The sequence below is a fragment of the Lethenteron reissneri genome, chromosome 27, assembly GCF_015708825.2.
Source record: "Lethenteron reissneri isolate LAM-NWPU_2019-01 chromosome 27, ASM1570882v1, whole genome shotgun sequence".
NCBI lineage: Eukaryota > Metazoa > Chordata > Hyperoartia > Petromyzontiformes > Petromyzontidae > Lethenteron > Lethenteron reissneri.
In genome coordinates this window covers 8498902-8525218 of record NC_083805.1, presented here as the reverse complement: position 1 = coordinate 8525218, position 26317 = coordinate 8498902, and the positions used below count along the sequence as shown (strand labels likewise).

The following is a 26317-nucleotide window of genomic DNA, read 5'->3' as shown; positions in this document are numbered from 1 at the left end:
TGTTTCAGACTGTTTTTTTGCCCACAAACGACAGACGTTGTTGGGTTTGGTTTATGCGGTGTCATTAAATAGCCTGGCTTTTTGGCATTTTTATCGACTGACATGACAATACGATCGCCTCTATTTTAGCTGAAACATATTAATATGTATGGATGTGTGTTGAACGTCTTTCGCACCGTACGTAGCTAACCCTGCAAATCGGAGGTGTGGTGGAAGGACAACAAACTATACACAAAAATAAGTTTAAAAGAAAAGAGTTTTCAATCTACAGAAATGAGCTTTCAATGAAGTCCACCGAACTGTTTACCAAAGAAAATTGCCTGCCTCTCAAAATGATTGAGAGCATGTACTGTTGTGAAATGTTCAGCTTCTGAGATGCAACACATTTGGCATTCTGCACTTTGGAGCTTGCTATGTGTAACACTAACACGGTTTTAAAATGTGCTTATATTTTTTTAGTCGAAATATTTCGCTTATAAAATTCGGCACGTTACATTTCAATGAACATGCGCACGCACACGGCGAAAGTAAACATGGTATTCTGAATACGTTCTGATATTTTCATCATAAAAATATCTATTTTGTACCGGTCACAATTTTTATTTCATAACAACACACGGTATTTTGGATTCTGTCGTGTTCCATTTTGACTCACAATGCATGAATCATGATGTGGGGGGGGGGGGATTTAAAATAAATAAGTTTCGTGGTCGCATTGGACAAGGGTTTACGGAAAAGTCTGCAGTTCACAGGAAACCACCGCCACCAACTTGACCCTTATCAAACAGTTCTCACACTCAATTGATCGTCCAGCAATACATGTTAAACTCCTATTTACAGAGCGCAGTTATGTCTCTTTCTTTAAAAAAAAAAGCACACCACCGCTGCTGTGTTATTACTTTAAAAATGTGGCTTCCAATTAACGTGATATTTAAAGATCTGTTGTTGACAAAAACCCCTCAACAATTAAATAACACAATATGCTTTTAATTGAACACAGCTAGACACTTATATCTGTTTACCATAAAAACAGCAGGGCATAGTTAATAGTATAATGGACCAATTTAGCTGAATGCGTTAGGAATGTCAAATGGAGGAGTGTCGTGTTTTTGGCTGAGTGCCATTACAACAGGCGTAAATCGTCTGAACTAAAATCATCAAGTCTCACATTTTGCGTAAGACTTGTCCATTTGTAGGCTGTATCATACTGTATTGGTGGCACCATTTGCCCTCTCCCAGCTTGTGAGCTGCTAACCTGGCAAATTGCCAGTTTCCACAAAGATATAGTGTCAGAGCGCCCACTCCTTTTCTTATGTGTAGGTGGAATGTGATTGGACCGATATTCATTCCGAATTAATTAACCATTACCATTCTCCTTTCTTGTGACTCTTAAAGATAGGGCAATGCAAAGAATGAACCGCAGTATGCTCTTCTTGATATTTCTCTTGTGAAACTCTCATTGATATTTCTCCCTTGACAGGGCAAGACTGAGTCGCCAACTGTTCAAGGAAAGCGATCGGGTAGGCATTTTGAGTTGTCCAGAATCCGTTTTTTTATTTTGGTGAATGTCGTGAGCTTGAGTTGTTGCGAGGGTCAGGTGATCCCATTACATACAACAGAAAGTACTATACGGAATATGAATAAAACGCAAATTCCTATACACGTGATTCGATGCGTGACGTAATATTAAAGTCACGTTTCGGGCGCAACACAAGCGTACTTGCGCCCGAAACGTCGTGATTTAATTTATTTAAATTTTTGTTACCTACGTGACTTTACCGAAAAAAACTAAGAGTATGAATCCTTGCAGTCACGAAAACTTCAAATCTAGAATTAATACGTTGATTAAAGTGTAGCACAGGCGTATTTTTCAACTTACGTTGACTTACGTTGAAAAATAGAGAAAATGAACTGGTTTGTGTTCTTTTAAATTAAATCACGAATAATTAATGTAATTGAAATGCAGCAACGTGGTATCCTTGCGTTTTGACGTCACTGCAGAACAATAAAACCAACGTAATTTGTAACGCGCTACGATATTTCACAGACATGAATGACCGGTAACTTTAATAGCACGGAGCCCATCAATGCAGTGCCTCTTGAAAGCCACGAGACATCGGAGTGGCCTTTTGGAGTGTCTCTCCAACGTGGGCGTAGAGATGGAATGCTGCTGCTGCTGTTGGGAATGGGTGGCAGAGGGAAGACGACGACGATGTACGTTGAACTTCTTTCGCACCGTACGTAGCCAAACGCGCAAATAGAGAGGTGATGGTTGTGTTCCAGACGGAGGGGGGGGGGCTGCTACGGGAGACACGACGCCTAGCAGTGACGGTGGTCCTGCTCCTTTGTGTCGAGAGCAGGAGGATTGAGGAGGTTGTGAGTCGGGCTGCTGTGATGAGTTCGACCGACAGCTCCCACTCTCAAGAATGCAATCGTCACAAACGACGGCTCTGAGGACAACGTATTAGCTGAGCATTTACCAAATACACACAATACACAATTATCAGCTCGTGGGTGAAAATGTGACACAGCTTAAGTGAAGTTAATCAGGGTGCTTTAGAAACGGACCAAATGGTGTCTCCATTTTATGGCAGCTGCATTAAAATAATTTGTATGTTAAATCTGAAAAAAAAATTGTTTCGCAAATTTTTAAATTGCCAATGCTAAGCTTTCAAAAGGGGGAAATACATTCTCAACCGCATCACACTGTATTCTCAGAATTGTAGTTGCGGTTGGCTGATATGTAGCAATGTTAAACATTTTAACACTTATGATCACACTTAATTCCATTACTGTTCTTTGCTAATAGCATACATGTTATTATGTTTAAATAAGTAATCATTCTGTTAAATAACTGACCAATGCTGTACATTTCTCATTGTGAAACATTGACACTCACAATCAGCACTTGCGTGGTCATAACTTACTGTCATAAAGCAAACAGAACTGAACATTTTCCATTGAAAGGTTATGTTGACTGCTAAAGTTCATTTTCCAGCGTCTACCCTTTAGAAGTGGAAGTCAACTTATAGTATAACATTAACTTCGGATTAAATAAAATTGCACATTTGAAAGGAGCCAATTCTCTTCACAAACTGTTAAGAAGTTATCATTCTCTACACAATCTGTAATGACATTATGGCCATGGATATTGTTGCATGACAAATGACAACATGGGACAAGTCTTCTCGTTACAATGTGCAGTAAAGGCTAAAATCCCACCAGTCAGTTGTGAAGAAAAGTGTGTTCTCCATGAAGCTTATTCCTCTATTTGTCATCTTGTTGCCAGTATGACATTGGTGTTTGATAGGTGTATTAAGGATATGGCCTTGAAATATGTCACCACTTGCATATTTATGTTATGTGAGTGGCAGTATTTGGCTATGAATGGCTTAGTACCAGCCATTTCCATCATACTGCCAAATGGAACTGAGCTGGATTATGCTGTGAGATGTGCTGTAGTATAATGTGGAGCACTGGATTTATCAGGATACACGTTTGAGTTTAACAACCACACCGAAGGTCAGTCTGCTCTGAAAGGTAATGCGCGTCCTTCACACCGATCAGCAGATTGAGAGTGGTTTAAGCCATGGGAAACCTTGGACACAGAAGCAAGGATTCCATGAAATTAAATTAAGGAATTGAAAACCTTGAATTCAGGGACAACAGCGCATGTCGGAAAGACATGAAGTGCGCACTTATGCATCGAAGCATTGTATTGCATAGGGATGCGTTTCGTACAGTAAAATTGCCGAATCAATAAAATCTTGTGTACTTTTTTTTTACATGCTAAACTGCCCATGGGGTCATATGAAAGTTAGTTGTGTGGGTGGTCCGTGGGGTTTAATGGACCATGTCATATCCTAAGTCAGCTTAAGTCCCAGAGTGAATAACCATGGATTATTCGAAAACATTTGCCAAAACGTTTGTAGCATACTGTTTCACTTACACATTGCTATTAAATATTGTACGTCTGTATCTGTTTAGGAAAAGCAATTGGCATTGAGAAATTGTTGTTAGATAAATCTGTATTATTTGGCCATTTAAATCGATCACCTGCAGTTAGTAACACTATTCGTGCTGAGTAATCTTGCTATTAAAGGGTAATTTTATTTTCCAACAATCACTTCATGAGCATTTGCTTATTCAGGCTTATCTAGAATACTTATACTGGAGATCACGTGTCTGATGTTAAACGGGCCACGTTTGTGCAACCAATAATTGTACCCATCTCGTAATTCCTTTGGCGCGATATTAAAGTAATGGGTGGTGTAAAATCAGTGTGATTGCGCTGTCCTTTTAAGCACAATCCATGTAAATATCACTCACATTTTAACACTTGCGTTGTATTACAATAAATATATCAGTATAACATCACTACAACGTCGCATATCCGACTCACTGAGGGATTGAGGTATACAGACATGTACGAAACGGTAGCATGTGTGAACGTCTGAAAAAACTGGTAGTTAGAGATGAGTATTGCTAGCTTTTTTGTTACACAGCACTGTATATGTGAAAAAGTAATGTAAAACGAGGCAGAAAATAACACTTTAAATATCAGTCTCTATATGATATTTAGCAAATGTCGTGCATTGAACCAACGTATGGAAACACGCGCGCGCTGTACATACGGACGCAACTTCCTGTGGCTGCTTTCGTGGTTTTTTGCTATAAATCGCTACTCCGCGGAAGAACGCTCAATATTCGCACGTGGATGCTCGCCTGTTTAAGCTGCACCGCTCCACATTCTTCTTTTAACCGAACGTTCTTGGGTCTTATATTTGCGGGTTACCCACTCAAGTAAAAAAAAGCAGATTGAAGCTTACAAGGTAAGTGCTTGCCACATGGACATTGTAACGAACACACGTGTGCGGTCTCAAACAGGGGTGGATCGGACGCGTTAAGAAGGTGATGCGGTGGTCGGTGTCCTGCACTATGGACGCGGTTTGATTCCTGCAGGCCACAGTTATAACAACAGCAGCAGCAGCTTGTGTTGAGCGATATCTGAGTGTTGGTCCTGGGTTCCCCTCCCGTTTCACCACTGACCAGCAACGTGCTGAAGCGTGGTCATACAACACGCATGACCGAAAGGTCTGGGGAGGTCTTCATTCGTCCAGCAGTGGATTGACAGTGGGCTGAACATTATTTCCACCCTATTAATCGAATAAAAAAAACAAGCATTTGTAAAATGCTGAAATTGTTATTAGAGTAGTGTAATTTAATTGGCGTTTGTTGGAATGTTTTTTTTGTTTACAACTATGAATACATCATGGGAAATTAGGTCCCATGATGTAGATGCTCACCCCGAGCCCTCATTACTCTGATAATGCGTGTCTTTGTGATGCACGCCTTTTGGGGTAAAGGTGACGACATGCCAAGGGGTAAGGTAAAGGGTAGGGTAAAGGTAGCGCAGAAGAATTACCCGGTAGGATAAAGGTAGCGCGAAGTATTACCCAGTAAATACCATGTTTAGCACTCGCTAAAAGCTCCGTGGCGCAGTCCATGGCCTCCATTTAAAATTGGAATCATCGAGAGTATTCTATATGAATAAAGCACTCTACCTAGCATTTACCTGTTATAAACCGTTTTCATGTGTAGTACCCCAGTAATTACCCTGTAATCGGGTAATGTGTATGGGCTAAGGGTAAAAGGTAGGGAGGGTAAAGGTGGGCTCGTTGCTTTTGACCTTTTACCTTACCTTGCTAAAGGGTCAAAGGTAAGGGTAGAGTGATTGTATTGTGGTAAGGTAAAAGGTAGGGTAAAGGTATGCTCGTTTTTACCTTTTACCTTACCTTGCAGGTACTGTAGTCACGGTGATGATTGTTGCTGTTGTGGTCGCATACCGTGTCAACCCATACAGTTTATCCATATTCTTGGGCAGGGAAATTGAGTTTTGCAGGTCGATTCGGCGTACAGCCGTTTGAAAACGGGCAACATAAATTTGTCTATTTGTTTGTGTTTCTCCCTTGTGATGGGATTTTGCAGGATGAACGTTGAGGTTTATAAGGGGCACGGGGTGACCAATAGGGTCTGAATTGGTCTGTAATAAGATAGGCACTGATAACGGGTTGACATCTATGAGGTAGTCCAGGTTGATGTCATGCATTGCTTCAGTGCTTCTCGCCCATATTTTCATTCCATGCCTCTCACTTTGCAACTTCCTCGATATTCGCGACAAGCCGAATAACAAAATCCCAACTGCGCATAACGCGACCGAGAGGGGAGTTGAGGGGCGCCTGGTGGTTTGGGGGCATTGATGGCTGTCTTCCCTACTTGCGCTATGATCGGATAGAGAGGGGAGGTTTGGGGGGGGGGGGGACTGGATCGACCACTGAACGGCACGGAGCGTTCGTCTGTTGATCTTTCCATGCCTATATTTCTGAAAATACTGAGGCACACCTGGTAAAGACCCACGTGTTTTTTTGCTTGCTGTTGTTATTTGTTGTCGTGTTGGTGGCTATTGCCGATTGCCGCATTGTTGTTGTGGCGGTTTTGTAGTAGTTGCCACTGCTTTGATTGTGGTTCCATTTGTGGCCGCAGTTAATTGTTGTGGCCGTGGTTGCTGTTTTTGTAAATTGTTGTCGTCGTCTTGTGGTTGTCGTCATACAAGTTGGAATTGATCACAGAATGGTGTTTCCTCACGAGAGTTATTTGTATAAAGATTGGCAAGAAATTTACGGAACTGTAATTATCAAAATAATAATAATAATGTATAACTGTTTCTCAGTCCACTGCTTGATCGTCTTCATCATACTTTATTGCACTGATCAGTGTGGGTTGGTGATAGATGGGGCATGTGACCCAGGACCTGTCCATATATCACCCATCACGGATGTTAGCCATGGCTGGAAATCAAACGCAGGTCACTAAGATTGTAGCACAGTGCACGAACCAAACCATGTTCCAGGATATATTTTATTCAGGATAAAAATAAGGTAAATGAGTCATCATAATCGTTTTAACTCCAATTCTACAATGCTATATCGTGCAAAGTACTGCTTTTATTTGCCCACTCTTATCACGACCATATTTCACTTGCTATCAGTGCCTGGATTTTCCTAGTAGCAAAAGTAGCTACATATGCTACGGTTCAGCGATTCTGCACTTGCTCTATTCCGATAGTACTATACTGCCTTCAACCTTTATGAACAACTTTACTATGCAATTAAAACATTTGTGTTTTAATATTTACGTTTTTTTATTTAGGGCCCCTTTATAACATATGTCGTGACATCGGGGATGCCACTGTATGTTGCCGGCCCAGAAGGGCCGTGGCGTGCGATGCACCGTCATCGCGTACACCCTGTGGCGGGTGTAGTACCAGCCCTAGCGGGGCTTGGTGAGCGCTGGGATAGCGCGGGCACCCCGCATGGCGTGTAGTGCGGGCTCCCACGAGGGGGAGCGGGAGAGTGTCAGCCCAAGGACAGGGTTGCCCCGGGCCATGCCACTCTGGTTGACCCTGCAGACACGTGATCTGGAGTGTCCACAGAGAGGCCCCCAAATGGGGGAACTCGGAGGTGATCACGTGTCCGGGGAGAGCTCTCGAGAGGGATCGAGGGGGAGCTAGAAGGCTCCAGAATGTGGGCGGGGCCAGGGGCGGAGCGGCCCCGACCCGTGGGGGGATATAAGGCGGGTCCCTGAGAGGGACGGGGAGAGCTACATTCTACAAGCTGGAAGCTCTACGTCTCAAGCTGGCAGCTCTACGTCCTACGAGGCAAACACGTGATCGCGGACCCGAGTGAGGGCCCGACCCTTCGTAGCAGTAACTCCTCTGTATATTGTAGTTAGCTGGGTGGTCACCACCTTAGGCTGTATTTGGTGAAGGGGCAGTTACCCCTTTGTTTTACGTGTTACAAATAAATGTGTTGCCTCTCAAAGGAATAACGTCTGTGACTCAGTTGGACTCTCGACACATATGCTACAGGCCCCGCACTAGCTTAATACGCCACTGCCTGTTATACTTGGCCAGCTGCTTGTTGAGAAATGTTGCACGTGAGTGCTCGGACACACACGGAGTTGGACACCGCAAATTCTGCACACACAGTTCAGCAATCTCTATGTTTTACTATCTCTTTACGCGCAGCGTGCTGTCCTGGAAGGTGATTGCTTCGTGATACAACTACCCCACCTCTGTGCCACTGGAATACAGGTGCGTACCACCAAAGACAAATATCGATCGTTTATAGCCTGTAACAGACTGTTGGGGCTAGTGCTGTTAATGAGTACCTGTGAAGGCGGCACGGAATACGAGGGGGTGGGTGGCCAACACCACGCCCACCCGTCGTTGTCTCCCTAGTGGCGATGTTTACACATCGCACTGGGTAGTAATTTGAGGCTGAGTCGACCTAGGGGAGGCCCAGGACCGGTTGAGATAATTGTCACTGGTGTTGGCCGTGAGCAGGAATCGAACCTGGGTCGCCAGGTTCGTAGCGCAGCGCGCTAATCGCTACACTACCGCTCTCCACAAACAACCACCACCACCACCATGCACAATCATTGTACAGGGACTTCTCTACTTACGAACATTTGACTTATGAACTTTCAGAGATACGAACAAATCTGGTCTGTATGTCCAGTTGCCTGTTCGGACCGAGAGTCATAAGTTCAACTCTCGAAAGTTCAACTGGCGGTAGTGGCATCTACATTTGCAGAACGTGAAGAACCAGTAGCATCTAGTGTACATGCCATAACAACGTTTGGAATCGATGCGAGTAAAGTTGGAATTACGAACAAATCGACTTACGAACAGACCTCTGGAACCTAACTCGTTCGTAAGTAGAGGAGTCCCTGTATACATGTTGCGTGCTTTGAAGAAGGACCATTGCCTGGAAAGAAACATCGGTGTTGACGATTAAAGTTGATGAGTATTTGTGTTTGTGAAGCACTGCCAATGCAGTATCGTCAAAATACGTAATTGTTAACATTTTCTCATCCTGGTATGCAGTAATAATAATATTGATACAATCTATTTAACAGAGAATGCCTCACTGAGTCTCAAGACTCTTTTCCAGGTAGAGTCCTGCAATGGGATATTTGTTCAATATCTGTGAAAAGAGTGTTTTATATGCGGGAGAAAAACTCGCATACTCGAGAGAACCCCAGCGATATGAGGGCAGCACACTCACACGCACGCACAGGCAGATTCCACAATCATTTGCTCGTCCAGTACTGCCAACTCCGAGCCACCTCGCAGCACAGGAGCGTTGTGAGTCTCACAAATCTGTGTGATCCACCGAGCTTGCCTCATCGATACACCCGACTCAAGAAACGGGTTGTTAGTCGTCGTTCTTGACAATGATTCAATACTCCTCGCAACCTCTCGACAAAAAGAGCAATGACGGCCTGCACTCTGTCTCACGTTTCACAGAGGCATGTCGCAGTTTCCTCCCCCCATCACCATTTTACGAATGGTCACAATTTGGCAGTCACGAATTGATCAAAGTATCATTTGTTATTTACTGGGGTGCGTGAAGTGGCTATCGCTGCGGCATGCTTTAATGTGAACCAATCACATACAACTTACCATTACTTACATCTTTATATCATGACTTGTATCCTTTTTCTTGGTTCTTTCGGTAAAGTCACGTAGAAGGGAAGTAATAAAATAATAAAAATAAAACATAATAAAATAATTCTCACGACGTTTCGGCTACAACGCAAGCAGCCGTCTTCAGGTGAAGAATGAGACACTGCCAAGCTTGGAGCTTATATATAAGCTGGGTTGGATGTGGAAGAAGAGCGCCTTAACAAAAGAATGTGCATATCAAGAGGAATTTGTTAAGGCGCTCTTCTTCCACATCCAACCCAGCTTATATATAAGCTCCAAGCTTGGCAGTGTCTCATTCTTCACCTGAAGACGGCTGCTTGCGTTGTAGCCGAAACGTCGTGAGAATTATTTTATTATGTTTTATTTTTATTATTTTATTACTTCCCTTCTACGTGACTTTACCGAAAGAACCTAGAAGATGAATCCCTGCAGTCACGAAAGCTTTAAATCGAAATTTGTATCCTTTTGTTCGTTCACTGCTGGATGAAGGCCTCCCCTTGCCAGTATTTGACCATACTTCACCATGCTGGGCAGTGCTGGTTGATGAAGGTGGGGGGAAGGCAGGACCAGTTCAAGTATCACTCGCCACTGATGTTAACCGTAGCCGGGAATCGAAATCAGGCCGCCTGGTTTATCGTGGAGTGAACTAGCCACTGCTCTACCGCTCTACCCATCCAACACGACGAATATAAAATACTAACATTTTACACACACACATTTTTTTTAACGCTTGCATTGTGAATGTAAGAATCCATTTAAAATCAATTCACGCATCGTCGCATGCCAAGATTGCCGCGTTGCATGCTTGAACAGACATTGTCTCTTTACACAATGCTAACACGTGCTTTAAATGTGACTTGTTTTAACAGGCGCACCTCTAAGGAATATGCATCAAATGTACGCAGTTGCCATTTTTTGGGGCGTTTGGCTTCATGTGACTGCAAGCACCACGAATGTGAGTGTGAAGAAGAACGCAACACCCACGACTTTCGTCAATGACCAACATCAACACGTGCAGCCGGTGATGAACAAGGACGGCCAGGTTGATGCTAGAAATATTCATTTTAGCAACCAGACATCTTTGACCAAATTAAAAATACATTCTATGACTGAGGGTCCTAACAATGACGACCCCACTGAAGCAAACTATGAATACATTACCGACAATACTTCTGAGGAAGAAACAATAGGTCACAAAAAAGACAAACGACAGGTCACAACTGCTACGATAAATTCTACAATTGAGGGTCCTAACAATGACCTGGCCACTGAAGCAAACAATGAATACATTAACGGCATTGGCGACCATGATATTACTTCTCAGGAAGAAACAATAGGTCACAAAAAATACAAACAACAGGTCACAACTGCAACGATAAATGTGGAAAAATGTAATGTTCTATGTGGTAAAAAGACGTACGCGATCGTCATACTTGTGTTGACCTTCATATGCATTGCATTCATGGTGTCGACAATCATCTTGGGCTGCAAGGTGGCTCTCTCAGCCGACACGAAACACGGCGAAGTGCAACAAGATCATCTCATCTGTATCTCTGCCATGACCGGAGAGACCCAACCGTTTGCTTTTGACCTTGTTACAGGTGCAGCTCTGCCAGAGCAGAGTGGGTCTATGCATCGTATGAGCTTGATTAATACGCGTGCACTGGTGTGAGCTTCAGTCAGCGGTGGTGAACATTTTTTTTCGCTGGGGGCCGAATACAATGGGCTTTTTTCCACCTTGTACAAAGAGGCCCTTGCAGTAACAGACGCGAATGAGCGTGCTAAATCTATAAAAAGTTTTTTATTTCGATTTAAAGCTTTCTTGACTGCAGGGATTCATCTTCTTGGTTTTTTCGGTAAAGTCACGTAGAATGGAAATAATAAAATAATAACAATATAATAATAATACAAGAATAAAAGAATAATACAAAAATAATATTGTTAAATTTTTATTATTTTATTATTTCCATTCTATAAACAGTGTTTGACATGTCGAAAAGATTACCCCCAAGTCCCAATTTGATGCCGCTAAGATGCTTGCAGTGACGGATAAAGATCATTTTAGGGCTGTTTTAAAATGGTTGGCCTCGTGTGGTTGTGGACTGTAGCAAATGAAGCCGTAGGCAGGAGGTTGCCTACTCCTGGCTTAAGACAACTTTTGACATTTTGGAAATGGTGTGTAATGCAGGAATGTCGCGGTTAATTTCCAAATTACTGTAAAGAATTCCAACATAAAATCGATACTGAATGTATTATGCTCGTTTATACTGTGCATGGAAAACAAACCAATGATACTGTAAACATACTTTTTTTACATTGTAAAGTGTAAAGAAATAACATGTTTCCTCAAAAACCTTTGGATTAACTTGACATCACATTGGGACATTTTAATTCATGTGAAAAACCAGGGCTTAACTTATTATGGAATCTCTTTAGAGGCCCCCTAAACCCCCAACTCACCAGACCCATCTCCCGAAATTCCCACCAGCATTGGGCAGGGAGGTGGTGTGGAGGAAGGGGGCAGAGCAATCATTTCCAGAGCTCAGCCCCGGACATATCCGGTTGAAATGATTGCCCATATACAGCTATAAATGCGCAGTTTTTGTTTTGCAAAAGCACCCTACTATTTAAAATCCCTTTATGTGTGATTTGGGGTTGCTTGTTTTCGGTATTCGATCTGGGGGGAAATGTTGTCACCTGAGAGCTACACAACGTTGAAGTACAACATTATGCTTTGTTTTCAGAAACAAATGTGGATTTTTATGCAATAAAACCAGTTTAATCTCTGTATTTTTTAAAAGTGTTTAAAGGTTTGTTTTAGGAAAACATGTTTTTATTGTAAATTTGAAAAAATTATGTGTAAAATCAAAACTCTGTTCCACTGTGTTTAAACGATCCAATATCCAAATCGGTGTTGTTTCGAAGTGAATTGCTTATATTGCTTTAATTTATGCAAATTATTTTATATCGAAACATTTCCATTGATATTTTATTGTCAAGTCAAACATTTAGTGGTTATCTTGCTCATATGATAATGAATGGTGCTGCTCATCTCCCGTCTACAGCATTGAGCCAGTGGTGAAAATTCTGCATTCATATCGCAGATGGCAAGGTTATTCATAGGGTAATCACTGGCGCCTTTCCCACAACAAAGTGGTACTAATTTTATCGACCTCGGAAGGATTGTGGGTTGAGTCAACCTCCAACTTGCAAACCTTCCGATTGTGAGCTGCTCACTCTACCACTGCACTACCTGGCCGCTTTGCTTCGTTGCAGCCTCTTTTCCAAAAACATCGATGTACATATAAGCTCCGTACAGTATCAATAAAGTGTTTGCTTGTATGTATGCACGTGTTCTAATGCTTATACGGTACAATATTTTCGTGGATGATGTTGCCACATTGAACCTAATGCCATACGTTTTTCAGTAAAGTTAATTGAAATACAAAATATTTTAAGATGAACTTTTATGAATGGGGCAAAATATTATTCGCCTCCTGTAAACATCGTATTTAATTTTAAAAAATACCTTTTGAATTCAACAACATATGTTATACTTTTTAATACGATTAACAAGAAATATGTGATGTGTCACGTTGAAAGCTGCTTTAAAATGTGCTAAATTAGCATTGCTGCTTAAAGGTTGTTATTCGCTATGTTACAAAGTATGTTCTTTAATAAAGTTTTATATCCATATTATCTTGTTCAATTTCTGATAAACCAGCCACAAGTCTTAACAGTATTTACCAAAGTATGTACTGGCTACACGTGTACACTTAATAGCTTCGGATATCCACCACATTAAGATACAATCTCTTGATTCACGTATAGCAGGCATCCTCAACTATATTTTCCAGCAGATAACATAAAATTAGCGTGTGTGGGCAAGCCTCGTGAGGTCACATGCCGAATATACACATGCAATGAAGTCACATGGGCGTCTCGCTCATGTTTATCTCGTGCCTTGAGCTTCCCCATCTCTTTCTGTTGACGACCAGGACATAATGGGGAGAATAATATCTCGCATTCCTGCCAGAGGAGATGGTTACTTGTAAATGTTGTGATCTTGAGTGGTGTATTATTGCACAACTTATAACAACCGCGACTTTCATTTTTTTTTATAAATTACAGATTTCCCAGCTTAGGACAGGTTCATATTCTTAGGTTTTTTCGGTAAAGTCACGTAGGTAAAAACATTAAAAAGTAATATAAAATAAAAAATAAAAATCACGACGTTTCGGAGGCAACACAAGCTTCCGTCTTCAGGTGGTACCGTCACAGCCACGACAGCTGTATCAAGTAAATGAGAGATTGCAGGAGTTACCACTGCGTTTATATAATGGTTGGAGAAGGTGGTGGGGCAAGGGCCACATACTTATTATTAATATGGTAAGGTGAGGCTTGAGACTAAGAATATACTGAGCCTTTGTTATGGAGAGGTGCGGTTTGTGACTCAACCTGTAACAAGAAGACCACCACTAAACATGGTAAAACAGTAATGGTTGTCTGTCAAATTAGGACAGGTTCCTCAAAACGAGGACAATCCCGGGGAAACCTGGACGGATGGCAACCGTAAGCTGTTGTTTATCTCCCTGTCATCTCGTTAATCTCTTGATGTGTTGGCGTACCACGACTCTCAGCGGGCTATAGCCCCCCCCCCCCCCCCGGGGGGGGGAGGGTCACTCCAAGAGTCGTTGTGGTCCACGTCTGGCCCGCGGGCTGCCAGTTGAAGACGCCCGATGAATATTGCACATTTGGCGAGTATTGCCTGCAAGTAAGAGTCCTGCGCGCCCTTCCGTTTGCCACCTTGCACCGGCAAGCGTGGTCACCCGCCGTCCAAACGTCTCCCATTGCTCACGTGGTATATGGGGAGGACCTTTATCCAGCGTGAGAGTGCCAAAGGGGACTGGAAACTATCCAACAAAGAGAGCGATGCACTGTTTTGGTCCGTACACTTGTATGAAAAAGGACATGCAAAAGTATCAAAGTATTCACGGGAAATGTTACATTTTAAACGGCCACTTTTAGGTGTTGTTGTTGTTGTTGCATATTTTATGGTCCTTTCGGTAAAGTCACGAAGATAGAAAAATAACAATAAAATCATAAAAAATAAAGTGAATACTTACACAGATTGGCTAACCATGGCCACAATGCCATGATGACGAATCCTTCTAAATTATTGTATTTAGGCCCATTAATATTTTAAATCTGCCTCCAAAGAATATCATGAAGCAGAAGGTTAGTGCCGGATACAGTCACATTTGCTAATGTAATTTGTAACATTGATCCTCACCTGTGTAGCGATGTATGTATGTTGAGCTTAAGAATTGGTTTTACCCTTTCTGGCAATAAAACAGGTGTTACGATGTCAAAACACCAAACAGGAACCTTCTACAAGGAATCATGTCTGCGTATTTGAAAACTGGCAAAAAAGATCCCATGATATGTTGAACTTCTTTCGCACCATACGTAGGCAACCTTTCTTTTGAGGGACTGTGTGTTATCTTGGTGTGGTCTGGGCCTGTTTTTGTGTTGTTTTTTCTGCCTTGCCCAAGCTTGATAAATCGGACTTCTGTAATAAATGTAGTATTTATTTATATTTAGTGACTTGCTTGCATTTTTCTATATTTTGCACTCCTATCGTATTTTTGTGTTGTTTGTTGTTCTAACTTGCTGACCCGCCCATACTGGACATTCGTGAAAAAAAGCTTCATAGCTCATCGGATTCCTCCTCTAGTCTAAATATACACATTCTGATTTTGAATAACATGTAAGAAAGCAGCATGCCCTGCCAACCAGCAATCTACTACAGTTTGCACTTATTCCTGACAGCCACTGTAGCCAGTGGAGGGGAATTAAGCGTCAATAAGTGTCAATCATCTTTCTTCATAGCACATGTGCAATCGCATCACTGCCACGCAGCATTAAAATCCCCATAACAGAACAATGGTATTTTCGTTTTGTTTCACGGAGAACTGCATAACACCCCAAAGTCACGCACACCCACTCAGCTTGTGTCATGATGAACAGGAATGAGAATGAGGAACTGGGCTGAGAATGAGGAATTGGGCTGAGAATAAGGAAGAATAAGAAGAAACAGTCAACTAGCGCAGACACAACGTGCACGTGGAAATCTGAATGGAATCGTGAAATATCAGAACTTTAAAACAGAAATGCATTAAATAACACGATCTTTTGTGATACTACGTTGGCAGTGGTACGTATTCACAAATGACAACTCAATACATTTGTTAATAACGCTGCCATTAAAGTAAAAAAGTATATATTACGGAATGTTTTTGCCCAATGGCCCTTTCTCAGAGCACAAGTGCTATAAATAAGGGCAATTGTCAAAAACATTTCACATTATATATCTTTGTCTCCCCTTTTAGGGAAGAATTATCGACGGACATGTTTGATAAATCAGCACGAATCACCGAGACAGTTTCAAGGAAGATGCAATGTTGGAAGGTGGTGTGAGGTACGGTTTAAAAGCTATAGGGATTTAACGATTTATACCACTGATAAAGATTCTTCAGAAGCGGCGGCTCAGAGGCTCGGGGATTGGAGTGATGAGCTGGCAGTGCCGAGATCCCAAAATGTGAATCTGGGCAACCGCGCGCGATTAAGCTGGGTTCTTAGGAGTGGCACGGGAATGGTCTCGGTCTGGTCGCTAATAACTGCACAACAACAAAATAAACCGTAACACATTTGCGTTTGCTTTTAATTTGCCTGAATTCCAGCGAAAACGGAGTTTAAAATAATTGGTTTGATTCGTCACGCGGGCAAACAATCTTACAGCAGAATCTGTGCGAAAGCTCGTCCCCCTGTTGTGTTCATCATAGTCAGGCCACTTGGGGGACTTTTTAGGAGAAGTTGTGTAAACATCTTTTCCCGGGGGGGAGGGAGGGGTTCTCGATGTGAATGGAATCATTGACTTCTCAAATGAAATCAAAAGTTTACTTCTTTAAAGGCGCATTTGTTAAACCAAGGCGCCCGTACATACATTATCATAGAACTTTAAAATCGTACAATTTTAGGAGAATAATCAGGTGCATATAAAACTGTTGTGACATGGTGGAAATAACACAATTGTAATAAAGTGAGAGAAAAAAACCCCTCCAAAATCATAAAAGCGATAGATTATTGACAGAAACTATACCTGCATTAAATCATGTTTGTTCAAAAATCTAAAATAGGTTGGGTTCACATCATACATCCAGACACGAGAGGCCACTACATTCGCAACGATGTTAAAAAATAAAATAATTCTTGAATTGGAATCACGACCCTGAATCGTGACAATTCATTGAACCATCAGGTAAGTCAACCATTGATTTTGCATGTGTACTATTCAAACTATGCAATGCAATTTCTATAAGAACTATCTGGGGAGGGGATAGACTTTAAACACGAGAGATGCAACATTGTACCATTTAAGAAGTTTACTGATTTATACGACTTGCATGAAATGAATGCAAGTTGCTGCCGTGTAGATTTTAGCAGTTGTGCTGTCCAATACAGCTTGTCCAGGCGCGTTGTGCTTTCGGGCTGTATACCGCGTGCTGTTTGGCACCGACGTCCCACGTTTCACCGCACACGTGCTGGGAACTCCTTGCTGCATTCCTAAACAAGATCCCAGCACGTGGCCGCAAAACGTTAGACGCGAAGCCAAACAACACGCGTGCGGCACCCCCCCCCCCCCCCAAAAAAAAACACAGGGGCAGTACCCATTGTGATTAGATGAGCTCTGTAATTTCACAGTAATTAGATTAATCTGATATGCCGCGGATAATGGGAACACATTTTTCTGCTGTACATTAGATGGAATACGTCTATTCTTTCTCAGGTAATTGGCGTAAATGCACCGAGCCTCTTAATCCATAAATGATGGATCAGTGGCTTTAAAAGGTAGCGCAAAACACCGACGCGAACAATTGTCAACGTCACCTACGAGATACCCAAGCGTGCTCTCCCGGAGGAAGCTTGCCAAAAGTAAGTGTGATTTCATGTTCTTACCGCCGAATAACAAAACGACTGCATATATTGTAAAAGATAAAGGTGGAATTGCTTGTCCATGCCACTGTGGGTGGAAGGGCCACCACGACAGGGCGCTCGAGATCACCATTTCTCTGGCAAGATATTTGATTTAATATTGCTGGAAGGACAGCAGCGTAAATGCAAGATGTAAATTTGCATCTTACGCTTCATATTCGTAATTTATGGTTTACCTTTTGGCTGTGATGGGTGCGAGGTGCCAAGAGATGGCAGTGCAACATTGGATGCAGTCCACAGATAAATCTGGTCCACTCGCTGGATTGTCTGTGGATCGAATCCATCTGTGCAGCGCTTTGGAGTATAAATTCCCTCGTATGTTTGGGTTTTGTTCGGAGTTCCCTGGTTTCTTCTCGCTTATGAATGGTATTGGCCACACAATGCCAGACCTTCCTGAACAATGGAGTGTTGAGACTGATCGCAGAAACTAATTGACATTAGTGCAAGTAGAATATTTTAAGAATCCTATAAAAAGTTTTTAGACAAGAGCATAATGTTATAATAATAATAATATTAAACAATTATGGAAACGGTGTAAATTCCTCAAAGCAAATAACAGGGCAGATGATGGTGTCATTTTCTTGTATCCCACAAGTACATTTAGTGTTGAGTAAAAGCACAATCACTCCGTTAGCAGCAGCTAGTGTGCAACAATGGGATGTTACGTGTTCGGTGTCCAGGCTTGAACACGAAGTGAAGGTTAAGTGCTGTGTAATCGCTTGACGTTTTTCTTACCCTCTTGTTTTCTTGTTTTCTGGAAAAGAAGTACAAAGATGGGCAAACCGATGACTCTCTTGGCGATTTTAATCTGCACCAACCTAGCTCTCGTTTCCTCTTGCCCATACACATGCCGCTGCAATTTAACATCGATGGACTGCGCTAAAACATCCCTCCAAGTGTTGCCTTCGAGGATTCCTACAAATATAAAAAACATCCACATGGAAAACAACCTGCTGGATAATGTCGACGGCCACCTGGAAACCCATGAAAAGTTACTCTATCTTAACCTCAGCCAAAATCGCTTATCCCATTTTCCAAAAGGTCTGCCTGGGAGCCTTAAAGTCATTGACATGTCCAACAATCAAATATCGCAGATCGATTCAACCGCTGGTGCTGCTGACTTGAAATCCATTGAAGAGCTTTATCTTGATAACAACTTGCTCACCAAGATCCCGAGTGGGCTCTTCAACAGGCGTTCGAAGCTGCGCTTGATAACTCTGCATGGAAACCCGTGGGCATGCGACTGCTCACTTCTTTATCTCCAGAACTGGCTCGGGAGCCATCCCGGTGTTGTACTCGATGAGCCGGTTTGCATTGAGCCACCGGACTTCAGTGGAGTGAAACTTCTCTCCATCCCTGCCTGGCAGCTGTGCTCGCCTCTGGCGCAGAATGCCAAGCTGCCTGATAACTCTGGGCCAACGATGCGGTTCCTCCGTTCCATCTACGACATGAGAATAACTGCCAACGGGACAAATGCCCCTTCTACTCCTTCGACCCCTGTTGTGCCAACAACGAATCAACAAGCGGGTCCGCTGACGGCTGGTGAAATCGCAGCCATTGTCTTGGGCATCTTGGGACTGTTAGCGATTGCTTTAATTGCTGTACTTTTTCTGGCTGCAAGAAATGGAATTGCATTTTGATTGCGATAAGTTTGCCATGAGATAATGACACGTGCATATTAGTGTTCAGTACAATGTGGTGGGATGCATTATACATATAGATATATAGTATGTCGGTTTTGCATTTGTACTGGAAAGTTCCCCCAATGTGTTTTGGTTATGCCACGTTCTTGTTTGGCACGATGTTTTGGTGAATCGGTATCCGATGAATCTCCCAGCACACAGAGCGATTTTATCAGACATTGTGCCAAACAAAACGTAGTACGGCTAACCTGAAAACACATTGGAGAGGCATGTCACTTGACAATAGGCTTGAAACTTTGTCAAAACGCAAATATATAACAATTGTGTTCTTCATATATCCAGTCTTAACACAGCTTTTATAGAGGGTACTGCATGACGTTGTTTGGCAAAATTCCATTATTGAGCGCTGGGCATATGGTAGGAAAGCAGAGGTATATGGGTAAAGATTCAATCCATACGAGAAGGTAACACTCAAAGCTTTGGCAAGCTGGATTCAAGAATCCATTGCTGTACACTGACATCCTCTGGACACCTTGTAGTCCAAACCTACAGCACCTGATATTTCCAGGCAGTAAAGTCCTAAACCAGGCAAAATACCTGCTTAGCTTTTTTATTATATAGGAAGATCATAGGCAAGGGCGAGAGCGTCAAACAGGAATAAGCGGGCTGCATCGATCTTGTTTAAATGTCTCAGCTTCACACAACTATTGGCCATTGAATGACTTAAGTGCATTAATTACGCGGTTTACAATGTTTAAAGATTCGGTATGTGGTCTGTTCATCGTTATAGTTTTCAAATATTTGACGCTCACTCCTTGTTAAAGGTCTATAGTAAGGGTCCCCAACCCTGGGTCGTGGACCGGTCCGTGGCCTGTTAGGAACCGGGCCGCACAGCAGCAGGAGGTGAGGGCGGTGAGTCCGCGCGTGGAACCCGCCCCCATTGTTTTATTTACCACTTCCATCCGCGCCTCTTTCCCGCACTGCGCACTTGTCTCAGTCACAGTGTTGGTGAGCCCACAAGCTCTAACCCCTAGTAGCCACAATGAGTAAAAAAAAAACGTCGCTGGAGAGCTTCTTTGAAAAGGGGAAAAAGACCCAATGATGACCACCCCCTCCCCCGGTCCGTGAAAAAAATTGTCTTCCATGAAACCGGTCCCTGGTGCTAAAAAGGTTGCGGACCGTTAGTCTATAGAATTGTACAACTCCGAAATTAGCTTGGCTTAAAAATTACAATTTAAAATTTAAAGAGGGTTATTCACACTCACATCGTTATTCAATACATTGATTACAGCCATATGAAATGTATTCATTCCATCACGTGCATTATTTAAAATGTGTGTTATTGCACACCATTGAAAATAAGCTTTATGTTGACCGTTGGAGTGAAATTTAATGAAATAGACAATTGCGTGAAATACCACCATTTATTATCTTGTTCTTGTAACCATGGCTCTCCTACACGTATTACATTAAATTGTCTCGTTACTATGACATTAACAACGGCTAATTCAACAGCTGATTATGTTATCACGGTTGCGCTGTACAGCTCCCCGATCTGTTTTCACGCTCGCTGGACTGCACGTTGTTTGGCACGATGACCGACGTTTCGTGCCTGGTGGTGCTGCAGTGAACTTCATCAGGAACCGAGCAGCGAAGTGCACGCTCTCACGCGATGTGTTTCATTTTATAGTAGTCACCGCTGCTTGTGTTTACGATTCACTTCCTGACCAAGCTACCAGCACGAGGTGCAAAATGTCAGACGTCGTTCCAATCAGCACGCAAGGTAACCTGTATGTAAATTAAGACCGCAGATTCTGAAAACTGTACCTGCATGGGTAATTATTTATATATATTTCATATACGTGTATATGGTATGTGACGTATCTTACATTTTATTTGGAAAGTGTCAATAAAAAAGCAATAATCCAATGGCATTGTCAAAGTTCATTTCTATTACGTTGAGTTGCTTTTAAAAATAACCAGCTGTTTAATGGCACGCGTTTTAAGAGGCAACTTTTACATCGCGAAAATGAAATATTTATTTATTTGATAAACAAATAGTCTGCTGCAATTTTATTTTCTCGTCAGTGGTGTATGTGTGGCAATGCACAAATGCTACTTTTTTTTTTATCAGACCATCGATCCACACAAACTATACGAAAACCATACTCGCACAATTGCACGCCTCAACGCAGCCCATCCTTGTGAATGTGATCCCATCTGAAATCACCAATAAATATCGATAACAAGTATCGGACTCGGCATGCACGCCTTATGTGTACACGTCGCAAAGTGTCGTGTTCTCCCATTCTTAAAGAAAAAAAAGCTAAAACATGCAACTATTGTGTGCCACCACTGGAAACATACGCTTGTGAACGAACTGTTTTAACGGTGATGACCTTTTGATAAAAAATGTTTTTGTTATCAGCTTTGTCAGCTGTGCACCGTGCACATGTGTACAGACAAAACCGACTGCGGGAAACACGTGCGCGTTTATTATCGTGAGAGCGAGGAGCGATTAGCGTGCACGGCCTCGATATTGCACTCGTGTCAGAGGTCGCAAACGGGTTTTGATTCCTTACCCGTACCCGTACCCGGCCGCACCAGGGTCGCAAACGGGTACCCGTACCCGGCCGTACCCGTACCCTACCCGTACCCGGCCGGGTACGGGTAGGGTACGGGTATCGGGTACCTGATTGCGACCTCTGGGATGAAGCCATGTTGCAGGCGCGGGTGGGTTGATTCTAGGAACTTGAATTGTGAGAAGAGACAAGACGTTGGGAAATGAGTGACAAACTGTGACTCACCGTTGACTCACGTCTTTCCGTACCCGTACCCGGCCGCACCAGGGTCACAAACGGGTACCCGTACCCGGCCGGGTACGGCCGTACCCGGCCGGGTACGGGTAGCCGGGTATCGAGTAGGGTACGGGTATCGGGTACCCGGTTGAGACCTCTGACTCACGTGCTGAATCCTGTATTCATGACGCAAAATAGATATTTATTTATTTCAAAAAAGAGCTTTTGTGCAACGATTTTTACAACTCTAGGATGGCTTTTGGTGCCCCTCGTCTATGCCTCCCGATGAAACAAGCCGAACACGAACACTGAAAAGTTCACAGACGCGTATATACACGGAGGACACATGCTCTACTGTGGACGAGGCAATTGTGTGTGTATTTATATTCAGCTTATACATTATCCACATGCCTGGTAAGTCAGGACACACCTGAGAGACTGGCCATCGTGGACAGGGAGCGATGAGGTCAACTCGTGAGCGGGAGTCGGATGGATCGTGACATCTCAAGACTGGAATTTGATGGCAACGACGTATGGAAGGCCTTCATCCAGCATCGGATAAAACCTGGCTGGTGACCAACAGAAGAACAGTACGAAATGCGTTTTGCCAAGGCCGTACACAGCGATGTGCCGCTATACCGCATTAAATTTAACCAAAACGCAAAGCGCTGATACTATGGCCAGCTTTAGGCAAAAGGATGCGTGCACAGTGAGCGTCTTTATACGATGGCTGTATTTTCAAGTATTGCTGTAACGTTTATTTCTAATTGGTGTATCATCATTTGTTCACGCTAGCGAATGTAGGGAACGTATCACGTGATTGTAAATCATTGCACATATATTCCGATACTTTTTTCTAATTCTAAAAGGTAAAATAGTGAAGTTGAAATTATGCTGCTGTACTGTAATATGTATCGTGGCCCCAGGACATGTCCTGTGGCGCCAGGATATTAGCATTTCCAAAATGACCCTTTCCTAAACAGATTTTATCAATCTCTTCAGCATTTGACCTTTCGAAAAATAGAATCTGCAATAAATACGATCTTATGAAGATACTAAATGCAGCGAACTAACTAGTTTAACACGTAGGCTTTCACGAACAATATCATCCATAATAGAGGGTTTTTTTGGGGTTAGAGCGCGTACATATATAAATATGTCGTTAAAACCCGCCACCACCCGACACAGCCAACTAGTAAGGGTTGTCACGTTCTGTCACGTTCTGTTTACGTGACAACCCTTACTAGTTGGCTGTGTTGGGTGGTGGCGGGTTTTAACGACACATGTTTCCGCGATCTAACCCCCCAAAAAAACCTCTTATGTAGGATGGATTATTGAACTTATAGACACTGATATAATCACACATGCTTCCAAGAGACACAGTCAAATGCACAGTGGCTAATGTTAAGGCAGCCTGACTGGAGTGGTGTGACTCAAATGACAATCGGAATTTTTGAGGGCTGTTTTAGAGAACGCATAGTCTGTTGTACAGAAATAGTAGCGTGAAATGTGAGTAGGAAAAACAATGCCATTAAAAAAATGTAAACATGTGGTGGAGTGATGGCACTGTGGTTAGCACACTGCACTATCAAACCCGGCGACTTGGATTTGATTTTAAGGTCCACTCAGCCTTGAGTGAGCACCTGGAGTGGTGTCTAAACATCAGTACTGGGAAGACAAAGGTGGTCAAGCGTGGACTTTGCCACATCACTTTCTCGTGCACGATGCTGGCCTGATTAGGTGTTCGCAAACAACACATGTGTGATTATATCGGGTAATTTTTTTATTATTTTTATTAACGCTATACGGGAGATGGTTGTCTTTGCGCGCTTATCTGACCAAGTCCGTGAATGTCACAACTGTCTCGCGAAGGGCATCGTGAACCTCAGGCTCTGAGCCAGTGGTGAACATTACACATTGCTATGGCTGGAGCCAATATATCAATATTGCTGCAACCCTTGCCTTCCACCAAGCGATGCTATTCAATTCATCCAAATGACTGCGTATTATATTTAGAATGACATTTATTGTTTATAGCTCTTCGTCAATCTACTGCTGGATGAAGGCATTCCTATTGCATGCCATTCATAGGAGTTGTTTGACCATACTTCACCACGCTGGACAAAGCGGGTTAACGTGGGAGCCTCGCACTGATTAATATTAATGAAGGGCGGATGTCAATTTTAATGACGCGTTACTTAACGCTTTCGCTAAATTCTCAAAGAATTCGTATAAAATACCCACTGGAAATGCCGTGGTGTTGTGACTTGCAATGCAGAGGTCGCCGGCGGTATGAATGTATATGTACGTTGAACTTCTTTGGCGCCGTACATAGCCAACCGTGCTAATCGGAGGTGTTGGGGAATCAACTCACTGTTTCGATTTAAAGCTTTCGTGACTGCAGGGATTCATCTTCTTGGTTCTTTCGGTAAAGTCACGTAGAAGGGAAGTTGTGGCCGAAACGTCGTGAGAATTATTTTATTATGTTTTATTTTTATTATTTTATTACTTCCCTTCTACGTGACTTTACCGAAAGAACCAAGAAGATCAACTCCCTGTGTACGCCACAGTTGATTTAGCAGTTTGCGTATGGTGCGATAAAGTGTGGGTACTCTCCCACGAAATTTGGCCAATGTGGAAGAGTAGGCCGAACACCTGGAGGAACTCCCTAGAGCTTCCTCCAGCAGAGGCCTATTCAGCAGCAGTGGCGCGCGCAAGCAATTGCAGGGCTGTCCCTCTACCTTCACCTGCACCGACTAAAAAAAATGCACACCGGGGGCTTAAGGCAAGGCAAATATTTTCGTCGGAATTAGCCAAACTTATCTGCAGCCAGTAGGTGGCAGTCAATATTATTCGAAGCAATGGTTCTGAGCAGCAACGGGAATGTTTCAACTTGTCGAACACTCATGCAAACGGTAGGAAAAATGACCACACTATATTCCTGAGACGAACATTAACCATGTACGTCCACCTAATGTAAGGTTCAACACGGATATATAATTACGATTTTTCAGCCTTTGAGACAGATTGTTTTCTCAGAACTGCCATGTAAAGTCTCAATACTGTGTGTCAAGGGTTTGTTACGTATACCATTGGAGGGGAGCAATGGCTTTGTGCTTATATGCTGCGCTATGCAGTTAGCAACCCCAATTAAATTCTTGCATGGGCGAGAAACAGTGTTCAATGATATCTGAACTGGTCCTGGGCTTCCTTTCACCATTTCACACTGACCAGTCGAGCAAAGAATCGTCAAACTAGCCTCCCTGAGTGGCACATCATGCAAATGCCTTCATTTAACAATTGCATTAATAAAGGGGTCAACATACGATAACTTAAATTTCCATTTAAAGCTTTCGTGACTGCTGTCTTTCCGACAGACCTGTTCTTCACCTGAGGACGGCTGCTTGCGTTGTGGCCGAAACGTCGTGAGAATTATTTTATTATGTTTTATTTTTATTATTTTATTATTTCCCTTCGACGTGACTTTACCGAAAGAACCAAGAAGATACGATAACTTATATATGAATGAAGCACTTTCTAATTACAGAGGGTATTACTTCAGACAAGTGAATGGATAGGATTGTCCACTTATGCGGACTAAATGTGGAATTTTTCTTCTAAAATGTTACGCATTGTAGTAGTCCTCCTGTACTCTGCATATTTGCAATGTGATGTCGACCATGAGATGGCAGCAGAGTAGTGGATTTGTAAATCTACCTGTGCACGGCTCGGAGTGTTTCCTCTGCCTGGTGCTCTGGTTTCCCCGTTTAATAACTCAAGCATCCCAAGGCATTACCCTCCTGAAAAATAAGAGTCTTGAGACTCTGTCAGACTTTATTAGATATGTAAACAATAGACATATTCTTCTTGGTTCTTTCGGTAAAGTCACGTAGAATTGAAATAATAAAATAATAAAAATAAAACATTTATTATTTCCATTCTACGTGACTTTACCGAAAGAACCAAGAAGATGAATCCCTTCAGTCACGAAAGCTTTACATCGAAAATTAGACATATTATTATTACATGCACGAATATATTTCTCATACTGTCAGATAAATCTAAACCAAATCTTCCGTTGAAAGTGCGTCTCAATGGCTTTAAGCATGCAAGAAGAATGGAAATAACTCATGGTAAATTATAATCCTTGCTTGTGGAAGTAATCAAATTGCAAATACAATATAAATCGTGTCGAATCCGTTTTTCAGCACCAGGGAGTGCTGTGAAAATCGCACAGAAGAGCCATTGTGGTCGTTCTGATCCAGCCATGG

At 42.6% G+C, this 26317-nt stretch overlaps 1 protein-coding gene and 1 long non-coding RNA gene across 2 annotated transcripts; both read left to right on the top strand.

Moving 5' to 3' along the window:
- The first annotated feature begins 4690 nt into the window (after nucleotides 1–4690).
- LOC133348504 (uncharacterized) lies at nucleotides 4691–12841 on the top strand. The gene is made up of 3 exons (XR_009755802.1): nucleotides 4691–4832; nucleotides 8087–8152; nucleotides 10420–12841. It is a non-coding gene; the product is annotated as an uncharacterized LOC133348504 (long non-coding RNA).
- Nucleotides 12842–18397: 5556 nt separating this feature from the next.
- Nucleotides 18398–19853, top strand: LOC133348218 (slit homolog 1 protein-like). The gene has a single exon (XM_061560939.1). It carries the CDS (start codon nucleotides 18475–18477, stop codon nucleotides 19243–19245), a length of 771 nt encoding a protein of 256 aa, XP_061416923.1. The 5' UTR covers nucleotides 18398–18474; the 3' UTR covers nucleotides 19246–19853.
- The last annotated feature ends 6464 nt before the right edge of the window (nucleotides 19854–26317 follow it).